Source organism: Ambystoma mexicanum, chromosome 5p (genome assembly GCF_040938575.1).
Source record: "Ambystoma mexicanum isolate Mex_15411 chromosome 5p, UKY_AmexF1_1, whole genome shotgun sequence".
Lineage (NCBI taxonomy): Eukaryota > Metazoa > Chordata > Amphibia > Caudata > Ambystomatidae > Ambystoma > Ambystoma mexicanum.
This window is the reverse complement of record NC_090930.1, coordinates 1,048,537,408-1,048,561,851: the sequence shown is the minus strand read 5'-3', so window position 1 is coordinate 1,048,561,851 and position 24,444 is coordinate 1,048,537,408. Positions and strand designations below refer to the sequence as shown.

The window sequence follows — 24,444 nt, the reverse complement described above, 5'->3', positions numbered from 1 at the left end:
CCAATCTCGTGGCTGTGCTCGCATAGGGTCATCTCCACCTCCTCGGTCCTTGCTTCCAATTCCCCCATCCGTTTGTCCAAGACCGTGATTTTTTTCATGACCTCCTCTGTGCCCTTCTGGTATTCCTTTGTGAGGGTCTGTAGCAGCTCCTGCAGGTCAGATTTAGTCACTGCCTGTGTCATGGCGACTGGACTTGCCTCTGCGCGTGTATCCGAAGCCGTTGCCTCAGGGCAGTCCTCTTTCTTTTGTTTGTCTGCGCTCGGGGTTGACAGCAGAGCAGAGATGTCAGTTTGCTTTGTGGCTTTCAGTGTCGTGGCCAGGTTGGGCAAGATGAATGAATGTCCCTTTGTCCACTATTGCTCCTGTGGCTCCCGCCTGGGTTGGGTAAAGTCTGAGGGGAAGGGTTCCTCAGTTCGTAGCTGGAGGATGTGTAGCAGGTGTTTATATGGGAGAACCTACGCTGATGGGGCGAACCCTGGAGATGTGGGGTTGAGATTTAGGAGGGCTAGCCATGTGTCCTCCAGAGCTGAACCAGCCCTTGAGACTTGGCTGTGGGTGCGCGTGGAGTCACTCCTTCGGTGGTGCTGGGCGCCTGGAAGGGGAGGCTGGGGCACTGTTGGGGGCCTCAGATCCCCTTGGGGGCCACCCGGCCCTGTGTGTGGGTTGCCGGGGGAGGTGAGCCGTAGGGGTCCCAAGCCAGACCCGATGGAGCCCACTGGGCCCTGCCGAGGGGTGTGCTTTCGGGGGTCAGGCCTTAGTTGCTTATGCGGTGCGTTCCGCCCTACCTTCAGCGGTGCCAGAAGGGAGGATCCTCCCCATGGGTGATGGTGGGGGCCAGGGCAGAGGCGGGTGGCTCAGGTCTTCCAAGTGGCCCAACCTCATTCCGTGGTAGTGCCAGAGTCTAAGAGTCTAGGCTCCAGTTTTCCCCCTTGCAGCGATCAATTCTCTGTCTCCCACAGGGGGACCTGTCGTGGTGGGTTGGTGGCAGGTTGCAGGATGCTCCTTCTGCCCGCGACCTTTGCTCACACCAGGGAGCAGCGAGGGTCTGCCCGGGCAAGGGTGCAAGCGGTTGGTGCTAGGGAGGTGGAAGCAGCTGCATGGGCTCACCAGATCAAGGCCCCCTCCTTCCCATCGGCTGATGCGCTGGCTGCCATGTGCTGCTGGTGTTGCTGGGGTTTCATCAGGCACCCGTGGGCTCCCTGGGCCGGCCTGATGGACAGAGCGGAGAGTCTCAGCTGGAGGAGCGAGTGAGTTAGCTGGGTTCCCTCCCGGCGCTGTCTCTGCATTCCGCCAGCGGGGGGGAAGCAGTTGTCACTGCAGTTGTAGCTGTGGTGGGCCTGCGGGCGCCCTGGGCGTCTTTCCCCCTACTGAGAGCCAGGAGGGGGGGGCTGCTTCCTTAATGCTGGGCTATTATCCTGGGCTGTCTGCGATGCCTCCGTGCTGCCTCCCACGTCAGAGCCGCTGTGCTCAGGTCAAGGCTGCTTCAGGTGTCAAGCTCGCACCTGTGTGGGGAGAAGTCACTGCTACCCATGCCGGCAGGCTGCTGCTAGTGCTGGGTGTCTGGGTCCGATCTCTGGCTGCGGAGGCCTGTCATCTTGGAGGCTCGTGCTGTGTAGCAGAGGTTGCTCGTGTCAGCTATCTTGCAAGCCCAGGGCAACAGAGGGCTGAAAGTGCCCCCAACTGTGCACCTACATATGGGGAACCAGCCTCGCCCGTTTGCAATTTCTAGAACGTGGTTTCAACAGTGCTGCATATTCGGTTGCGTGGCACAAGTCGTGAGCTCCTAGAGAGCCTCTCAAGCCGCCATGGCTCCAAGCCACGCCCCCAAAATGTTCTATATTATGTTTACAGGCAGTTTGTGTTTGATGGTATCTTTTAGCCATTAGCAATATGCTCATGTGGAGTACGACCATCAGCCGACCTTATCGCCATTGGAAATAGTTGTGTTACTAAATAAGAAATAATTTCTAATTCTCACTATGGCATTTTGGCAGTTAAGGCTGATATTTGACGGCTTCATGACTAGAAATGTTGTGCTATTAAATACTTATTGGAACACCTCACAGTCCATTTTAGAGGTCTTTCTTGACATCATATTATCTATTTTTTAAATGTTTACACATGATTTGAATAATTGAGACATTATAATGACTGGGGATTTCAATTCTAATAACAAAAGTACTCTAGATGAGGAACTTGGGCCCGAAAATCGGAGTAAATCGACTTTATTTGATCCATTGTTAAATGGTAAAAAGTGGACCAATTTGTTACAGGGGTGAGATCTTCAAATGGTTAATGGTACCTTACAGGGTGATATTCCAAGTAGAAACACATGGTGAAGTGGTAAATTGGGCATGTGCATTGATTACACAGTCCTAACCCCAGGTTTATTTGGAGAATGTGTAAACTTTTCAGTTCAAGAAACGGATCTGAGTGACCATGATATGCTGATAGTGAACTTTAAACTAAAGATTAGGGGTAAAGGGAATTCTAAATTGACTCATTTAATAAAATGTCCTAAAATGAATCGGATCACTTGGCATGCATCACATCCAACTATTTTTGATAGTGAATACGCTGCTTTTTTAAGCATAATTCTGTGGGGAAGAAAATGGAGGAACTCGTTTGGACGATTTTCTATCTATGTCCAAAACCATATAAAACAGTTGCCATTGACATCAAGAATTATTAGATCCAACGTTCATTGTCATGACGAATTAGTTCAAAACAAGAAATGAGATCTCCATTACGAGTGTGACAAATTAAAAATGCATTGATTCCTTTGTGTGATAATGAAGAAGAGTTGCCTCTATCATGCCAATATTATAAGCACTGCCTTAAAGGCCATCATCATGTTCTTCTAAAGACGGATGCAGAAGCTATGGTAAAAACCATCCTCAGTAAACCGTTTAGGTCGAAATGACCGGAAAAAAAGGTCAAAAACGACCAAAAGTTCTACAAATGCTACCACCAAAGGATCGAACACCAAAAGTTCGATCCTCTGGTGGTAGCATTAAAAAAAAAACGGCGGCTGCGGGGGTGTCCCCCGCATTGCCCCGCTCACTATACTTTATGGTATAGTGAGCGGGGACTGCGGGGGACACCCTTGCAGCCGTCCGTGGCAAAACATAAATAAATAATAAATAACGGGGGCTGCAGCCGTCCGTTTAAAAAAAGAAAAAAAGAAAAGGACCCTGCAGCGCGCCAGTTCCCAATCACAGAAGTGAAAGGGAACTGGCGCTGCAGGAACCAGCGTGAAGGTGAAGGTAAGTGGGGTTTGTGTATGTTGGTGGTGTGGGGAGGGGGGCGGGAGGTGTTTTTTTGGCAAATTATCGGGGCTGAAATGTCCAAAAACAAAGTGTTCGAACTTTTGGTAATTCGAACATTTCGTTTTCAGATATTTCAGCCTTGATAATTTCCCCTTCGGTCAAATCACTGGGATTCCAGTAAACAGTCACGTAATGGGATGGGACAAAATCAAGTTGAATTACACTGTAATCCATCTCAAAGGAATGTCTAAGGAATCATGGGGCACAAATTATTTACAACTGTACACACAATGAAAACAAAAAATGAATACAGCTTTAATAGCATCAAAATGGTCTCTTAGTTTCAATCTGGAGGGTTTTGGCTATTATATAAGGAAAGCCTCTAATTCAAGTGCCCCAGGGCCAAATGGACTACATAATCTTGTCTTTAAAAATGCCCCAGATTTATGGACATCCATCCTGTTTTATTTAAAAATATGTTCTCGTTGGGCAAAACTCACAATACTAGGGAAACTCTCATTATTCTACCTGTTTCTTATATTTTATTTGCTTTTTTAAAGAGCTCACACAGCCCGGGGCATCGAGGCGCTGTTACAGGAATATGTCTTTGTTGCGTATAAAGCTGTTACAGGAATATGTCTTAGTTGCGTATAAAGCTGTTACAGGAATATGTCTTAGTTGCTATAACGCGCAGACCCGGGGATCGAACCTGTGGTGCTTCGTGTCGTCTTGTTTCCAGGGGTAGAACGTTGCTGCTGAGCTATCCTCCAGGGACAGGGAGCTTGTGATAATAATATTTATAAAAAGGGAGATGTAGACAATCCATTAAAGTATCATCCCATAGCATTTTTGGAAACAGATAGTCAAATGTTGCCTTAATGATTCTATGCAAATTAGAAGAATGGGCTTTTCAAACAGGATGCTTAGAAAGCTTCCAGACCGGTTTCTTCAGAATGGGAGTTGGCACCACATTAAATGGCTTCACCATGGATGTACTTCAAAAAGAGCACGGCAGAAACACTCCCCTGCTATTTTTGCTATGTGTATGGATTTTTCACAGCATTTGATACTGGAAACAGATGCTATTGTGGAATAAATTAGTGAAATGGCAGATCCTAGATGGTCTGCTCAAAATCCTTGTTTACCTGCACTCAGCCACACAGATTCAAATAAGACTAAATCAGCAGGGCGTTTCGTCAAAGGAGTTCCCCACGTTTAGAGCTTTTCGGACGGGACACTTCTTGGCTGCCTGCCTGCTTAATCTTCTGTATCCGATATGGGGGACTGCTTGGCTTGGGCCTCGATAATTGATTGCATCGTTTTTGTATACTTTAAAGATCTACTGGCTTGCCGATGCAGAGATCTCATTCCTTGGATCACACTCAGTTGGGCCTTAAATGTTTGATTAACGCTATCCAACAATATTCAATTGATAATGATTTGGTTATGATTTCAAACAAAACCATAATAATAAGATTCTCCAAAACAAATCGTAAACCGTATGGTTTTACTAGGAGGATTGGCAATTGCACACCACAACCTGTGATCCATCTAATATATTTGGACCTTACCTAAGGAGCCACAGTTTAGAAAAAGTCCATATTGGTAAACCTAAAAGGGAAGGCATCTCTGTTTCCCAAATTAAACACATCAACAGGTCATATGGTAGATGTCCAATAACTCCACTTATGAATTTATGTAAGTCCAAAGTAATTCCATCTTTACTGTTTGGACTGGAAATATCCCATTTGGCTGGTGATTTAGATCTTGGAAAAATAGACCTTATCCTTTCCCAGTTGTGTGCCTGTTGTCACCATCCGACATTCACTTGGTTTTTGTTCTGTTGGAAGGCTGGTTTATGCGGAAAATGTTACTGTTTTATAAACTAATCGTCACTCCTCCCAGAGTTATTTTTTATTTATTTTCAGAAAATAATGTATGAGGGAAAACCAGTGGTGATCTTAAATTATGTGGATAAAAGCAGAGCTAGTTTATTGTATATTTATACGCAGGCAGAAATCCTGGCGATTAACCCCACAGAAGTGACAAGCAAATATGGTTTAAAGGATTGCTGTGAGACTATTGAAATCAGTAAGAGGCATACATTATACAGAAACTGCGCCCTGGGAGAAAAACGCTTCCCCATCCCTTCCCGCGATATTCATATAAATTCCCAAATGCTTAATGGAGATCCCAATTTTTACGTTTTAGGCAGAATTTGTGGCTCATGGGTGCAATTACCAATATCTGATATGATATGATCTGTATATATTTATGAACACAAACTGGTAAATACACTTGCACACCAAATTAATAACAATTCAAATTTGTAAAATGAGGACTGTTCCAAATAATGATTACAGAGTTCAAGGTGCAGGGGAGAAAATACACAGCCTTGGTATCTAGGCTGGAAACATATGCAAAAAAGAGAAAGCAATCCGTGAGGGATAGCCGCGTCCCCTGCACACTGTCTAACAGGCCGAACGGCCTAATGGAGTTGATAATCCGAAGATTATTTTGAAAGTTTATGAATTTCTTTATATTCAAAATACAGAAGATTTAGGAAAAACACATTCAATAGACAATTAGTGATCATCAACAGTAAATTCTGTTATTTATTTGTGTTTTCAAGTGCCCAACGCGTTTCGAGTCGAAAAAACTCTTCATCAGGGGCGACATATTCATCAAATAATTTCTATAAAAGGAAAATTATATACAATATATTAGTGCTTTAGATAGACTTAATGGTGAACAAAATCTAACAACAAAATCACATTTGTTATGAAGACAGTAATTAGCTTAAACATTTTAGCTGTATTGGTGGGTAACACATTCTATTGAAAAAAAGCCCAACATTACCCTAGTCTTTCCACATTCACCAAGTTAGTGTGATTATGCCACATATGTGTCTATATAGAAAATAGGTAGCTGCCCCTATATTTTGCCTTTGGCGCAGTGAATTTTGGGGGGATAATTTATTACTAAGGAGTGCAAATTATTGTGCTGCATTGATGCAAAATGACCTCTTACCTTGAGTTATGCTAATAACCAGCAAGGACTCAGAGGGTAGACGATTGTGTATTGTCCACTAGGCTCACGGTAACTAGTTCTTTTAAATCTGTGACCAATGGGGACCGATGGCAGAAGCGAATCTCTCAAGCCTAGAGAGAAGGAAAGATATTTTATAACAATGTATGTGAAAAGCTTTCTAAAAGAAAAAAATAGGCTTAGAGCCCAAAGTTAAGTGCGTTTACTAAGTAGTTTTAAAGTCCGGTCTAAATACTCACTTCGATTCACACCAGCAATCTAGGAGGAGTTCAGGAGCCGTAGAAAACGGCAGTTGAATGAGCCTCTCTCACATTTTGCGTGTTTTTATATTGTTAAGTGTTATGACGTCACTCGCGCATGCGTTGGCGGCGTCACGCTTACGCATGACGTCACCCGCGCATGCGCGGAGTGATGTAAACAATCCCCCATGTTGTGTATGAATTAAAATGCAGCATTCTACCATAGGCGATCCATATGCGGAAGCAACGATATCGATTTTTAATTATATGGCGTTACTTAGTAAAAAGTGATGGCCGTAGATGTGTATTTCTAATCTAAAATTTGAAATAGCGGTAATCCGTGAACCTCGATATGGGCAAAAGTGGGTCAAACGGGCTAATGATTAGGCTTTTGTACTAGGGCAACTGAAGAGAGTAGGTTGCTCTCTGAATTGTGATGTTATGTAATTATAATTTGTGTATATATCATCAACAATACTGTCGTGGAAACTTTGTTTAACACATTTAGCATTTTTCAGACCCTTATAAACGTTTCTTAGTTAATCAGTGGAGCATAAGGAAAACACACATTTCAATCACAATGACATAGCAGAATCCAAAAAAGGATAAGGTTTTGAATGTAAAGAATTAAACCGAAAATAGCTTCTAAAAGACATGTCATTGGTTCGGAAAGTTATATCTAGTGTAAGGTTGACCTATGTGAGTGAGACTAAGATGGCTACCTCCTTGTGGTGGGAGTTCATAGGAATGGCCCTAGAAAATAGTCCTCATTAATTCCCAGGGGTGTCATAGCGTCCAATTTGTTCCAAACTAAAAACAGACACAGAACTCAAACAGATTCTGGAAGATACCAACAGTAAACTTGAATCTTACAAACAGGACATAGAACAGCGTAAAATTAGAAAATTCCGTAGGGATACTTTGGATTACGCTCGGGACATCGTTTACTCTTGGCAAGAATTTTACACAAACAGCCGACCAGTACCAAGAAGACCACCTAGGCAACCAGCAGCAGTAGAAGAACATACAGAAAGCAGCGAGGTAACTAGTGGGGAACTCGAAGAAATACCAAGTGCTACAACAGCTTCTAATATTTTATCTGAAGCTACAACCAGTGGATCCACAGTAGTCACTCCACAGATTCCTTTTTTAGGCGACGGAAAACCAGAAGAGGACAAAAGAAAACCCCGCCAGAAAAAGAAATAAAGAATAATTTGGTGATTAACATCTCTTCCAAACCTCTTACCTCGGCCCAAATAGATACACTCAATTTGGGTATTTCATTTATACCAACTAACTCCACTACGTTCTTCGAAGAAGAAGTCAACCTCTTTAAATTTATAAGGAAGATGGAATTAAAGGTCTTTTTTAATAACATTGAGGATAACATGCAAACCAGAACAAAATCAAAATACCTAGAAATGAAAAATAAAAGCAACTTCTACCCGCAGGTCAATCACCCATTGATTCATCTATTTAAACAAAAAACCATAAAAGACCTTAAAAGATTGAAGTACACCCAGCCTAAAAAACAGAACATCCGCAAGCACCAACTGAAACTAATTAAACAACTGGCAGAGGACAGCAGCTTGACTCTCAAACAAGCAGACAAAGGCGGAGCTCTGGTACTAATGGATACAACCCTCTATGATTTAGGCTGTTCCAAACTTTTACAAGATACTAGGACCTACACACCACTGGATAGTGACCCAATACTTGGGATAACTAACATTATCAATACAACTGTGGAGAAGGCTCTCATGATGGACTGGATAACAGATAAAACAGCTGACTTTTTGATACAGAAATATCCCATAACACCGGTCTTTTATGGACTGCCGAAAATACACAAAAACCTTCGAGATCCACCATTTCGTCCAATTGTGGCCGGGACAGAAAGTATATTTCAACCTCTTGCTATCTATCTAGATACAGCCCTACAACCATTGGTCCAAGCAACATCGACTTATCTTAAGGATACAACTCATTTTTTGAAAATTTTACAAACATTACAACTAACAGAAGACAACCTGATACTATTCACCATGGACGTGAACAGTCTATACACCTCTATTCCACACTCCGAGGGAATTGAAGCTCTAGAATGGTTTTTATTATCCAATAGACAAGTAAAAATCCACAAGATTCTGGCACTGGAGTTAATTAACATCATACTCTACAATAACTATTTTCGACACAATGGGCAGTTCTACCTACAAATTTCTGGTACCTCAATGGGGTCCTCCGTGGCCCCATCTTACGCCAATATCTTCATGTATCATTTTGAAAAACATTATGTATTGGACAATCCAACCTGGACGAATAAGATCAAATGCTGGCAGAGGTATATAGATGACGTCTTCGGGATATGGAAAGGCACAGAAACAGAACTACAAGAGTTTTGGAAATTTCTAAATACCTGTAATACAAGAATAGGTTTCACTATGGATATCGGCAAACCACATGTGAACTTTCTTGACGTCACTGTTGAAATAACAGGGACTTCACTTAAAACTAAATTATACAGAAAACCGACGGATGTGAATAGTTGTCTTCACCACACAAGCCACCATCCAAAGCATTTGAAAGACAATTTACCCTACAGCCAATTATTACGGCTCAAAAGAATCACCTCAGAAACAGATACACTCCAGGGAGAATATAACACTATGAAACAAAGATTTTTGGATAGAGGATTCCCATCGGAAGTGGTAGAAAGAGCCATAATACGCACAGAAACCCAGGAAAGAAATGCACTATTGGAAGGCCATCCAAAGAAGAACGAGAAGGGATTAATCCATACACTTAAATACTCAAGCCAAAGCTATCAGATCAAAAGAATTATACACAAAAACTGGGACATTATTAAATCAGACAATACGCTTGCTCAGCTTTTCCCGGATCCACCTATGATGGCTTACAAAAGAGGGCGAAATTTGAAAGATCAACTGATTAAGGCAGAGAAACCAAAACAACTATCACAGACAACTCTCAGTAAACAAAAACTTGGTACGTTTGCATGTCTACATTGCCAACATTGCAATAATGTAATAAAAGGAGACCATATCAGACACCCCTACAACGGCAAGAAAATCTCGTTAAAACAATTTGCAACATGTGATACCAAGAATGTAATTTATGCTATACGTTGCCCATGCGGTATATACTACGTGGGGAGAACAAACAGGAAAGTTAAAGACCGATGGACGGAGCATAAATCCTGCATCAGGACCAAAAATTGCAAATCCCCAGTCTATAGACATTTTGAAGAGAAAAAACACAATATCTCACAGTTGAGATTTGTGGTTTTGGAGGTCCTACGACCATCAAGTAGAGGTGGAAATCTTCCTAAAAAGCTTGCACAAAGAGAACTCTTCTGGATCAACAAATTGGACGCTATGACACCCCTGGGAATTAATGAGGACTATTTTCTAGGGCCATTCCTATGAACTCCCACCACAAGGAGGTAGCCATCTTAGTCTCACTCACATAGGTCAACCTTACACTAGATATAACTTTCCGAACCAATGACATGTCTTTTAGAAGCTATTTTCGGTTTAATTCTTTACATTCAAAACCTTATCCTTTTTTGGATTCTGCTATGTCATTGTGATTGAAATGTGTGTTTTCCTTATGCTCCACTGATTAACTAAGAAACGTTTATAAGGGTCTGAAAAATGCTAAATGTGTTAAACAAAGTTTCCACGACAGTATTGTTGATGATATATACACAAATTATAATTACATAACATCACAATTCAGAGAGCAACCTACTCTCTTCAGTTGCCCTAGTACAAAAGCCTAATCATTAGCCCGTTTGACCCACTTTTGCCCATATCGAGGTTCACGGATTACCGCTATTTCAAATTTTAGATTAGAAATACACATCTACGGCCATCACTTTTTACTAAGTAACGCCATATAATTAAAAATCGATATCGTTGCTTCCGCATATGGATCGCCTATGGTAGAATGCTGCATTTTAATTCATACACAACATGGGGGATTGTTTACATCACTCCGCGCATGCGCGGGTGACGTCATGCGTAAGCGTGACGCCGCCAACGCATGCGCGAGTGACGTCATAACACTTAACAATATAAAAATACGCAAAATGTGAGAGAGGCTCATTCAACTGCCGTTTTCTACGGCTCCTGAACTCCTCCTAGATTGCTGGTGTGAATCGAAGTGAGTATTTAGACCGGACTTTAAAACTACTTAGTAAACGCACTTAACTTTGGGCTCTAAGCCTATTTTTTTCTTTTAGAAAGCTTTTCACATACATTGTTATAAAATATCTTTCCTTCTCTCTAGGCTTGAGAGATTCGCTTCTGCCATCGGTCCCCATTGGTCACAGATTTAAAAGAACTAGTTACCGTGAGCCTAGTGGACAATACACAATCGTCTACCCTCTGAGTCCTTGCTGGTTATTAGCATAACTCAAGGTAAGAGGTCATTTTGCATCAATGCAGCACAATAATTTGCACTCCTTAGTAATAAATTATCCCCCCAAAATTCACTGCGCCAAAGGCAAAATATAGGGGCAGCTACCTATTTTCTATATAGACACATATGTGGCATAATCACACTAACTTGGTGAATGTGGAAAGACTAGGGTAATGTTGGGCTTTTTTTCAATAGAATGTGTTACCCACCAATACAGCTAAAATGTTTAAGCTAATTACTGTCTTCATAACAAATGTGATTTTGTTGTTAGATTTTGTTCACCATTAAGTCTATCTAAAGCACTAATATATTGTATATAATTTTCCTTTTATAGAAATTATTTGATGAATATGTCGCCCCTGATGAAGAGTTTTTTCGACTCGAAACGCGTTGGGCACTTGAAAACACAAATAAATAACAGAATTTACTGTTGATGATCACTAATTGTCTATTGAATGTGTTTTTCCTAAATCTTCTGTATTTTGAATATAAAGAAATTCATAAACTTTCAAAATAATCTTCGGATTATCAACTCCATTAGGCCGTTCGGCCTGTTAGACAGTGTGCAGGGGACGCGGCTATCCCTCACGGATTGCTTTCTCTTTTTTTCTGTATATATTTATATCTATATGATCTATATGATATATATCTGTACTAAAACAATAGGATTGGTGTCCAATTGCCCCTACTGGAAACAGCCACATACTACTGAATCTTTATGTATCTCGCCGGTACAATGTCCAATTTAAGAAATGTAGGCACTGCTATGTTTGGGGGGTTTGTACATGATGAAAATGGCTTTTTATCTATGAACTTTGACAAAGAATGTCTAGTGGAAAAGAAGAGCTCCTAACAATAGCATTAACTACGTTTTTATATCGAATTAACCTCATTGCCTAGAGATGGTAATAATGTTTTAACTGATAGTATATAATAGTGTTTTGAATTGGTCTTGCTTCTTAGCATTTGACACTTTTTTATATTGTATGCATAATTGTGTAAGGTTTACTATGTTAAACCAATAAATGAATGACAAATGAATGCATACATCATTAACTACACCTCAGTGCCAATGAAAACTGAACATCCTCTCACATATGGAATGCGCATCTGTACACCCAGAAGAACAGTATCTCATGTACTGCCCTCATGTGATGTGTTTAGTGTTTAAGGCTGGCCAGGAACAGAAATACAACCTTCAAATACGATACATTCTTCTGTGGGAGTGGAATGGCGATCAGCAGCCTTGAATTTCAAACCTTTCCAAATATTTTCATTTAGAATGATTAGCGAAATGTTTTTGCTACCTTTTACTCCCCTAGAACGTTACGCGAGACTACAGTAACACACAATTACAAATCAAGCACCCTTAGGACACGTAATACACAATTCCTGCCTCCCGGTGGCAGCTTTATCTTTGCAAGAGAAGAACGAGTTTGTTCTTATTTCGCTTGTTGAGTTGCTCGATTGTCGATTTATGACTTATGATCTATGCAAGAATGGCTGAATGTTTCAGTGTTCAATGTGCACATTTATTGAACAGAAGAATACCTGGAAATCTCAAGAGTTTTCACTTAGCTTTCTGAGGAATTCTCCAGCAAAAGCTTCAGCTTTATGTATACTATGGAAAATGTTGTTAGAGTTCAGATGATCTGATTTATCACAACAAAACCCTTGAAATTCTGTGGCTGTGCGAAGTGATGACATTATTAACTCAACGTCTTCTTGTTGATCTCCCATATGATGTCATTTTGTATCTCACTGTTAATCCTTTCTGTGATGCCACGTATGTCCCCATACGCTTTGCAACAGGTGGTTAATTAAAATGGCTGTCACTTTACACACCTGCAGAATTTCATGGGTTGTGTTGCAATAAATCAGATCATCTTAACACCCACTTAACTAAAGTTTGTTACTGAATTTCAAGGCTTTTGTCATGCTATATTTCCTTAATGGCTCACTGTAGCCACTGTGCATATTGCATCAACTACTAATAAAAGAGAGAAGGCCATGGGCTGGCAGCCTCAAGACCCCATGGCCAGTGGCCACAACCTTTGGCTGTGCGGACTATACATATTGCACAAATGATTTAAATAGAGGCAGAGCCCAACTCTGTCCAGGATAAAAAGACAATGGTCGAAGCCAAGAAGCTCAAGCACTATTGATCAATCTCCCCTTTTTTCCCCCATTCCTTTTATTCCTGTGATAATTTATTGCGGTAAAAAGCCATGGCTCCATCAATACCATCCCTTATTCCTGCAGCAATACTTCCCACAGGGTGTGCGGATTCCCTTGGTAACAAATGTCTGCTGATTTTCATGGTAACGGGAAAACGCCCAAAAATGTAAAAGTATCCTATTCCCCACTGCCACTCACCATGTGTCCCTCTCCTCTTTTGGAGGTCCCTCCACTCCCCCTACTGTGTTTCCTCCCTGACGCTCTCCCATTACCCTCTTTCAATCTCCGGTTCTTGTGATGCATTTTCTTTTCCAAGCGCAGCTTTTGATGTTAATGTGGGAATCTCGGTATGTAAACAAGGTTCTGGCTCAAACAGGCTCCCCAGCCTAACCCTAACTCCTCCACTGTAAATGTGATCATCTTTTCCCCATCACAACTGTAGCCTGATATGGATCCACCCCTTTCCCTCTTCCAAATATATTCTTGAGTACATTTCTTTTTGCGCTGCGGTGTTCAGTGGAGGCACCTTTTCCTCTATGGCAAAATGAATGGCAGTATGTTGAAAGCAGCATTCTTTAGTTTTCTTAATAACGTTTGAACCGCTTTACGAATTTACACCACAATGCCTGATTTAAAGTGATCTACACCACAGATTATTTTAGAAAATATTAGCAATAGAATTTTTGGAAAAGTCAATGCAAAAAGGTTTTACCTTAATGGCAACTACCCTATGATATAATGTACCTTTAAGAGAAAAACTAATTATACATAATTCCTTTTACGTTCTTAAAGGAGCAAAGCGTATTTACATCTGTTAAAAGGGTGCTTTGAAAATAAATATTGCATATCTTTCAATGATTTTCCAAATGTTTTTTTTCCCGAAGCAAAATGGCAAAATTGATTTTTCTTTCATAACTTAACCATTTGCGGACATTTTATGTCTCTTTATGTACCCATGCAGTGTATACAAAGCTCTCAGGTTACCCAATTCCATGTGTGAGAAAGTCACCAAGTTCTGTTTTTTTCTTTGAATTCTGGGACTAGTAGTTTGGAATTTTAAATTTAGGACCCTCTGTCCCAGAATTCCAAGAAAATAACGACCTGGGTGGCTTACTTTTCCACACATGGAATGGGGAAACGTGAGAGGTTTGTAAATATCGGATGAGACTCATAATTAGGTGATATTTTAAAAGTAGGAGTTACTTATAACGAGACCTATGTTCTTATAAGCCAGTCTCGGGTCTAAGTAGGGGAGCGTGGAGGTGTAAAAGTGTGGATTCATAATGTATCTATTATAGGGATTGCAGAAACACTTAGTTCACTTTGCTGATTTTTTTTGTCCATTAGGTGGCTTATCAGGGGACACCCTGATAGATATTGGGTCTGGCCCATCTATCCATCAACTCCTCTCAGCCTGTGAAGCCTTCATGAACATTACTGCCACTGACTACAGCAAACAAAGTCGACAAGAGCTGGAGAAGTGGCTGAAAAATGAATCTGGGGCATTTGATTGGAAACCCGTTGTGAAGACTGTCTGTGAGCTTGAAGGGAACAGGTATTTCTTTCTCAATATTCATATTCAATCTTTGTTCATGAGATATGGGAGAATATCTCTGTAATTCCATAGTTGAGGAGTGTCTTTCCTCTCCCACACTGCAGCATGTCAAGAGCCCCTTACTACCACTTTGAATTTTGCCACTCTTGTATTTTGCCACTGTGAGGTTTAGCCACTATTGCATTTTGCCCCTGTGATATTCTGCCACTTTTGTATTTTGCCACTGTGAGGTTTTGCCACTTTGAATTCTGCCATTAGGAGGTTTTGCCACTTTGAATATTGCCATTGTGAGATTTTGCCACACTTGTATTTTGTCACTTTGAATATTCCCAATATGAGGTTTTAAAACATTGAACAGTGCCATTCTGCCACCTTTGCATCTCTCCACTTTGAATTTTGACAATGTGAGCCTTTGCCACTTTGAATTTCGCCACTGTGAGATTTTGCTACTGCAAGACAACCACCACAGAGAGGCTTTCACCACTGTGAACCCATTGCCATCTCGAGGCCTTGACAGTGTTGGTTTAGCCACCACAAACCTACCACTACTTTGAGGCATTTGCCAATGTGAAGCTCCACTTTTACAGGGTCTTGTGTCTATGAGTCCCTGACACAGTGTGTGGGGTGAATTTAAGGCCCTAAGCAGAAATCCTCTTCACCTAAAACCGCATTTAAACAGTGCTTCCAAAACGGCTGTGCTTTTGTCTTCCTGGCACATGTGTGGCTAGTAGTTGAACACTGCATTGAAAAATGGCCCTGCAATTTCTTCATTTTCATCTGCATAACTAGAAGTTATGCCCTGCCTTCAAAACGGCGCTGCGTCTGTTTTTCTTACACCTGGAGAACAAAAAGTATGCACGACAGCCAAAACAGCCTTGTCTCATTGATAAATCACATGAGGGGCAAGGGTTTCTGCATTACAACCCTACACAGCTTTGGTTCCCTTTGATGTGAACCATTGCGCTCAAATTACTGCAAAGGAAAGAAATAGAGTGGCTTTTTCTCTTTTCTGTGTCAAAATCAAAGAAATCCTGTGCAGTATCCCTCTGTGTCCATGAACCAACAGTGCATGCAAAAGCCCTCCAAAGGACTAATTCAAAGACAATCCTGTGACATGCAGAACCGCATTTTGAAACTTTAAATGAAAGGCCTGCACAAGCGTGAATTTGTTCTATGTAAATTAAGGGATAATATCTTTTATAAGTCAGCCGTTGAATGACAGCTTTTGCTTGCACAGAAATGTCTGAATATGTGTTGGTGGGGTTTGACTACACAATGCACATTATATTTGTCCCCACAAGATTTGGTTACCTTGGAAAAGATTAGAAACCAGTAAAACTGTTTTTTGGCTCAGTCACAGAATTCAATTGCAAGCCTTGCCTCCCACTGAAAACTTGCACCAATAAGTGAACCGGTCCACAATGGCATGTGAGGTGGCCGAGAGTTTGAGGATTCTCTGCTCTACCAGGTTAGCAGGCAGTACTGGAAGAGGGGACAAAGGAAGCCAGTGTGGCTAGTGCGTGAACAAGAAGTGCGATTTCCTCCAGCACCCACTCTGAAGGAGGAACTGTCAAATTTCAAAGGGCGTCATAAAAGTCCCTTATTGCAAGCCGAGCCAGGAGGAGACAGTTTGCTGTGAGGGTCTGCAGCACCGCCCCATATGTGACAAATCCTCCCCATTGACATTAAAGGACTTCTTCATTTTAAGACATTCTTCCCAACACCCTGAATCCGTAGTCATTTTGTATTATGCTGGTTTTTCATGTGATTTTTAGATGGATGTAAAGAGACCAAGCGCATGTTTCTAGCACTTTGTGAACTGAAATGGCCAAGAAAGGCGCATTTCTGGCTGATTTATAAATGGGACAAATAGCAAACTTGGGGCACAGATGAAAAATGTAATTATGAACATGTGTAATCATTGGCATAATTTTAACTATTATGCATTTCATGAAAAGGGCAAAAATGTGCAAAGGGCGATGCGACCTCGCACAGAGTCAGCGATCTGATTGTTCAATTCCCTGTGACCCATTGAATCCGCATATCTACTTCTTATGGCGGTGGTGAGTATGAGTCTGAAGTTTTGATCCATAACTCATTTTTGTTAACAAAGTAGACTTGAGAGACAAAGAAAGGTCGTAAATGCAAACAGAAAAAATATGACCTTTTCCTTGAACTAACAGGGACAGGGGGAAGAGAGGGGAATGGTAGACTGTCCTGTCCCAGAATAGGAGTCATCCCAGAGTACTTCCCCACAGATTGTACAATAAATGATGTCATTTGGGCTATATACGAGGGACACAGAGACACACAAGGAATTCCATCCACAGCAAAAACACACAGATTCCAGATCCAGACACATACAAGAATCCAGGGAGACAGGAGAGGAGACAGCTGATCCCATCCAAGAGAGTGCAGAGACCAGACCTTGCCTAGCTGACCCCATCTAGGAGAGCGCAGTGACCAGACCTTGGCCAAGCTGTCCAGAATCCCATCCAGGAGAGCGCAGTGACCAGATTCCTTGGCCTTGCACTCGCGAGTGACCAGATCCCTTGGCCTAGCTTTCCAGAGTGACCAGAGACCTTGCTGGCTTTCCAGAATCCCAAACTCAAGCTTACATTGTAAGTAGCAAATAATCCCTGTCCCAAACTGCATATCTCTCTCTGTTGAATCTTGCTTCCCATAGAAAATCCCATTGAAAGTCCCAAATTGCCAGTATAATCCATTCACCTTTCCATAGACAAATCTGTATTAGACTGCGTATGTTAGTGTATTCCTTTTAGAAGTCTTTAAGTTGTCTGTATGAGTCCTTAGTATCATTTTGAAGTAAATCAATTAATTTCCCTATAAGGAAACTCACAGTGTGAGCTGGTTAAAATTCAAAATTAACCCCCTTACGCTTTGTGTCTTTCTTTAATAACTATAGCTGTTAAAATATAGCCTCCATAGAATTAGTCTCTGAGTAACAAAAAACAAATTTCCCCGTGTACTGTGTGCGTTCCCACGAATTCCTAATTTGCATCTGTCCCATAGAAACACCCAAACCATAGTCCCATTGAGAACCATCCCTTTCTGTCAGAATCCTATCCGTTATGTGCCTTTGTCCTTCTCCTTGAAACTGATTTCCAATTTTGACAGCTAAGCCTTTTTCTTGGCTGCCGGTCATCACCAATCCCGTGTGATAATAAAATTCCCATTTGCCATGTGTGTTTTCTTTTGCATTTCTTTCTTGCCCAAAATCGATTTTCCTACCTTGTGTTCATGTTACCTTGGTGCCCTGCTTAGTAGTCTGTAAGCTTTCTTATCTCTCGAGTGTAGCAACACAAATTTCTTTTCTAGCTGTCCCACCACGGTTGTAAACTGCTGTGCGATTAACAAGTAAAATCCGATTGTGCCTTTTTGTTCATAAATCGGGTTTTCATTTTCTTTTCTGGCCTCCCATCTTGGGGTGGTGGGCTGAGTTCTAAATCCGATTTTTTTCCCATTTTATCCTGACTCCGTGCCACTGCCTTCCATGCAAAAACAATTAAGTTAGCAGATGTTTAGGGGTGAGTTTGCAGGGAACATTTGCCTGCACACGTTCTTCAGTCACAGTTCCAGTCAAATGAAACACATGAGATCTCATAGGGGCAAGTGACCGTATAAGTGTACAGAGTGTGAGAAGAGCTTCACATACATCTCAAACTTGCACATACATGAGAGGGCCCATACTGGGGAAAATCCCTATGAGTGTATAGCGTGCAAGAAAAGCTTCAATCACACATGTAATTTGAAATTTCATCAGAGGATTCATACTGGTGAGAAGCCCTATTAGTGCACAGAATGCATGAAAAGCTTAAGTCATTCTTCTAATTTGAAAAGCCATCAGAGAATACATACTGACGAGAGGCCCAACAAGTGCACAGAGTGCAAGAAAAGCTTTAGTCACTACTACAGTTTGAAAAATCATCAAAGGATCCATACTGGCGGGAAACCCTATGAGTGCACAGAGTGCAACAAACGCTTTAGTCGGACCTCTGCTCTGAGAATCCACCAGAGGATCCATACTGGCAAGAAGCCCTACAAGTGCACAGAATGCAAAAAAAGCTTTAGTCATTCCTCAGATCTGAGTAGCCATCAGAGGTTACATTCTGGGGGGAAGCCGTACAAGTGTACTGAATGCAAGAACATCTTTATTCGAGGAAACATTTAATGTGCCATACTGGGGAAAAGCCCTACAAGTGCAAAGAATGTAAGAAAACATTTTGCCACTCTTCCCATCTGAAAACTCATAAGAGGATTCATACTGGTGGGAAGCCCTAAGAGTGCAAAGCGTGCATGAAAAGCTTCAATCGGCTTTACATTTGGTATACCATCAAAGGATCCGTACAGGAGAGAAGCCCTACAAGTGCACATAGTGCAAGAAAAGCTTCAGTCAGTTCTCATCTGAAAAGCCATCAGAGGACCCATACTGGAGGGAAGCCCTACACATGCATAGAATGCAAGAAAAGCTTCAGACAGTCTTCACATCTGAACAAACATCAGATGAGCCATTCTTTTAAAAAGACCAGAGGACCAACTAGTCTTTAGAAGACAGCTGAAGACCCTATCCTTCCCAGCGTTGTCGAGTGGTAAGATGCTATGAATTTGTACTTGTCAGGGATAAGTGTTCAGAAGCAGATTGGAAGTTAGCCACACCCTACAAGTGACCAGTGACATGATATAACTTTAATGGTTGAAAGGACAAGTACTTCAGCTAATATCACAAATGAAATGGAATAAAACAAATACAATCACAGCAACTATCAGGACTCAACAGCACAAGAAGAATCCAGCTTTAAAACTCATTAATTGGAATTTCAATCACAAACTTGAACATGCTCCTATACTGCAAAGCAAAAGTAATTATTAGTATTGTAATTGCACAAAAGCATAACACTTGTAGGAGAAACAACAGATACAACCTCACCCCATTGACTAAACAACATATAAACAAAGAATTGCCTCAGTGGCAATACTTGAAGCTTATCTTAAAGGAATAAAGGCAACCAAAGTCCTGGGAAAGATTAAGGAGAAAGCAATGGAACACTCACCTTAAGTGAACAAGAATTGAAATTCATAGCATGTATTAACAAGATCAACATCTGTCAAACAGCAGACACATGCAGACATTTCTGCAGAGCATTCAGGAAAATAGCAAAGTTGCACTGAAGCACTGAAACGCCATCAGTTATCACTGAAACTGAACTGTTTTGGGAAACACATATCGAGACCAATTAGAACTTTATAAGCAATTGAACTGTCAAGATTGAATTGCTACTTCCACAACAAACCGAATGGACATAAAAAGACAACCAATAGCAAACAAAAGGACAACAAGTCTAAAAATGTTCATAGACCAGAAAATTAGAGTCACTGATGCTGTACCAAATTTCAGTCTAAACAAGTAATGCGTCCCAGATGGCACAGAAAATTACTAAGGAATGGTTCAAGGATGTTTTATTGTTGGGTCTATTGCTGTCCCTCCCTTTCACCTTCCAACAAACCTCTGCCGTAACCCAGGTGTCCATAGCCCGTGGTTAGTGGTAGAGATTGTTGTCCGCTACTGACTGCCTTGAGCTTCTGATGTTGTCTCTGAAAGCAAGCTCTCTATCTCGCTCAGGGACTTCCTAACTTTCACTACTCTCACCAGATGTTCATGCTCTAATGGAAAAGTTAGGAATTTTGTCTACTTGGTAAGTTTCACCTGGTTCCACTCATGTTCACTATCACTTTTCCCTTAAACTCTACCTGCTCCTTCCCTGTATCCAAGCTTGGATGGCAGCTAACAGACTATGCCTCAATTCTGACAAGACATACCTCCTCCTAGTAGTATCCTCTGACACACTCAAAAATCTTGACACACAGTTCAGTCACTTCACCATTGATTCTATCAGGATCCCAGTATCTGACGCAGTGAAAACTCAGGGGGTCTACTTAGACTCTAACCTATCTATGACCAGACAAGTGAATGCCATTGCCTCTGCAGCAGCATACCACGCCAGGCTGGACTATTGCAATGTACTCTTCCTAGGGACATTCACATAAAAACCTGGAAAAATTGCAAGTCATCCAGAACAGCGCCTTTCGTGCAGCCCAAGGCATTTCCAAAAGAGAGCACATCACCCCCACCAGAAAGCTAGAGCACTGGCCCCCAATAAAAGAACGGGTAATATTCAAAACACTCACTCTCACCCACAAGTGCATACATCGCTCAGCACCTGCCTACCTATCACAAAGGATTCACCCATCCACCTCAACCAGGCCAACAAGAACACTGTACTCAAATATGCTAACAGTGCCCATGGTAAAAAGAGTTAGAGCAGGAGGCGCCAGCTTCCCCTACCTAGCGCCTCTTCACTGGAATGCCCTTCCACCAACTCTTCGAGCAGAAGAATCACTCCTAGCATTCCGAAAGGCCATGAAGACCACACTATTTGCATAACGAACACCACACCATTCTTCTGTAATTCCTGCTAACCTGCCAAGTGTACCCTGAACCTATGACATGTATGTAAAAATGTACTAACTGTTATATGACTAACCCACTTGTAACCCCTGTAACTAAGTTCCCTTCAAGTAACAGTGCCACAATGCCTATGGCTGTTTGTGCGCTATACAAATGAAAACAAAAACATGAAATAAACCTTAGTACCATCACATGCTTTAAAATCATTTTCCCTCTTTTGTCATTAAAGATTCATGTGAATTGTGGGGATTTTGAACTATGTGTAGGAATCTTTGCATTGTATTGCCACAACATTGGTGGCTGCTGTCCAATTGTTTGATTTTGCTTTTATTTTCATTAAACCATAAAGTTAAGAAATATCTTATTGATACACACTGGCCTGGTTCCTAGTCCATTGTGACAAGGAGTACTTGTGAAGGTTAGGTGCGAGACGGGTTGGGGGCCTACTCAAATAAAAGAACCTGTGGTTGATTAAAGATAGAAAGCGTTTTTTTTGTGCGCCACATTCATTGTTAGGGACAGGAGCCCCTGGCTGGAGTGGGTTGTGTTATAAAATCATTACAAGTGAAGACTTGCCACCCTGAGAATCTGCCACTGTGAGACCTCGCTATTGCAGGCTTTACCACTGTGAGACCCCCACCACAGGAAAGCTCTGCATCAGCAGCCTTCTGTCCCTGAAATACTCTGCCCCCCTGTGATACACTGCCCCCTGCGATACTCGGCCCTCTGTGACAATCTGCCCCCTGAGATACTCTGCCCCTTGCAATACTCTGCCTCTGGGATAATTTGCCCTTGGGATAATTGTCCCCTGGGACAGTCTATTCCTGCAATGGTCTACACCTGCGATAGTCTGCCCCTCAGATAATCTACCCCTGGGATAGTTTGCACATGGAATATTCTTCCCCTGTGATATTGCACCTTATAATATCTATCTCCCTACACTACATCCCCGCCTGCCCGCTCACTGTGTTGGAATAGCTTGAACAAACATGGCTCAAACAAGTGTCGGCCGCAATAACACCAAGCAACAAGGAATGCTAACCTAAGAAAAGAACCCATCACCCGTAAAATGTGTGTGACTGGACATAACAAGACAAAATACCTTTAGGCAACCCGACAACCCATATATCCAACCAGCAAAATCACACCACAAAAAATGTCTTTTTCCAGGAAAGACTGATGCACAAAAAGGAACCAAAAAAGAACAAACCAGACGGAAGAATACCAACTATCTCAATTCACCACCCCAAAGAGCCAAATAATACCAAGAAACAACTACTGTCCTGTCTAGGACAACTGCTCCTAGACAGGAGAATGAGCATATGACCCCTCAGACACAAGTATTGCTTCACTTCTTCTGCACGTGCGGAACCCAGTTTAGGGTATCACAACACGTTTGCAAAAATAATCATACAGGGTTATCATTTTATTTGTATTTATTTATTTATTCTATTTTATTGTTTAAAGCGCGGAACTAGCTCAAGAACAGCAGAGCGCTGTACAAGGTGTGTGTAGTTAGCATGTGTACTGGCATCTTTTAACAGGAGCGCAGTACTGTGAGTTGTGGTCTGTGCATCAGTATGTGCATCCATCGGAATTAGTCCTTCGCCAGGTGTTGTTGCAGAGCAATGTTTTGAGAGATTTGAAAAATTGTGGGGGCATTCCGTGCCGGCACCGGGATCGAGGTGCAGAGGGTGGGCGAGTAACAAGAGAAGGATTGTTTGCAGGTCCTCACTTTGCGGATGAGTTGCAATTCAAGCCGGTTGGTCGTTTTGCTGCATGAGGAGCATTTGCTACCAGATATGTGGAGCTTAGACTTCAGGTACGCTGGTGTGCTACTTATTTGCTACTCGTTACTGCTTTGTAGATGATACATACAGTCTTGAACAGTATCTCCCCCTTTTTTTTTTAGCCTCAGGTGTGGTCCTAATGTAGGTTTCCTCTTTCTGTAACAAAGCATGCATTTGGTTTGAATTTAGTTTTGGTTTTGTTCTAAAAATCACAAATAGATTGTCTATGCAAAGGTCTTTAAAGGTGCCTAACTCTTTGTGTAGACTCATTTCAGTTTTGGAAGTCAAAACTGCATCATCTGCAAACATCAATAGCCCAACTTTCTCTCCAACAAACCCTGTTGCCTGTGCTTTGAGATGATCCAAGTATGTAATATAGGCCTTATTAAGCAATGAAAATAATAGAATGGGGTGACACAGTCCTGCCCTTCCCCAATATCTACAGGAAACCTCCCAGTAAATGTCCTTCCCTGGCCATACCGAACAATGGCATAGTTGCCGTTATAGAGGCCCTGTACTACACTTAGTATTCCAGTGAGGACCCAGCACCTAGAAAGTTCCTGCCATATTTTTGACCTTGCAACAGTATAGAATGATGACGTCAACCAACATAAGTAAGTGTGGCGAACGAGAAGGAGGACTCAGACAACAATGGGGCATGATATATACATGTTTATTAAAATAAAAGGAAAACCACCTAACTGGCCCTACATCTATGAGGGAAATCCCTTGGATTCAAAATAAAAACCAAGGATACTCATCGTAGTCCAAAATAAAAACTTATCCCAGTCTCAAAGTTCTGTTAGGATTTTCCTACACGGTATCCATTCCTCATATATGGTTAGTTGATTAAAATATAAGTATCATTTATACAGTTCTTGCTTTCCCACTCTCTGGGAATAAAAATACAATTCCACTTGTTTTATATCATTCGCTGTTTACCACTGGTTAAATCCCCCGAGGATCAATTCAGTTATTACCAGTAATAAAAATCCCTCCAGGATTACTATTGAATGTATTCTCATTTATCCCACCTCTGGCACTGGAACTCCCCCAAAATCTGGCGGGTCTGTTGTAGGATTGTGGCCTTTCAATTCAAACATTTTTTTTACACTTGTTGACTTCCTCAGCCTGGATACAAATCACGCGTCTTCCTTTGACTTCCTGGTCCACAGGACATGTGTCCACATACTTTCTGAAACTGAACACGACTTCCCCAGCCTTCATAGGTAATGTTTGTGTTTCTTTCACTCTTATTACATGGGGCCGCATGCCCGTTCCATGCTGTCAGGTTTTCAAGCTCACATTGATTTCTCCAGTCTTGATATGTGTTTTTTTTCGCCACTGAGCTTTAGTGGTGGTACCACCAGCAAATACAGTTGGCCTCCTGTTTTGGTTCCTTTCCGGCTCAAGTGTACGTGCTGCGCAGCCT

The 24,444-nt window shown here is 41.8% G+C and overlaps 1 protein-coding gene across 2 annotated transcripts in view; it reads left to right on the top strand.

Annotated features, from left to right (window-relative positions):
* Positions 1–24,444, top strand: part of LOC138481406 (nicotinamide N-methyltransferase-like) — a 354,748-nt gene that overhangs the window by 227,056 nt on the left and 103,248 nt on the right. For both annotated transcript variants that reach the window (XM_069613544.1, XM_069613543.1), the window contains exon 2: positions 14,528–14,735. In XM_069613544.1, the coding sequence (XP_069469645.1) occupies positions 14,528–14,735 (208 nt within the window). The remainder of the gene's footprint in view (positions 1–14,527; positions 14,736–24,444) is intronic.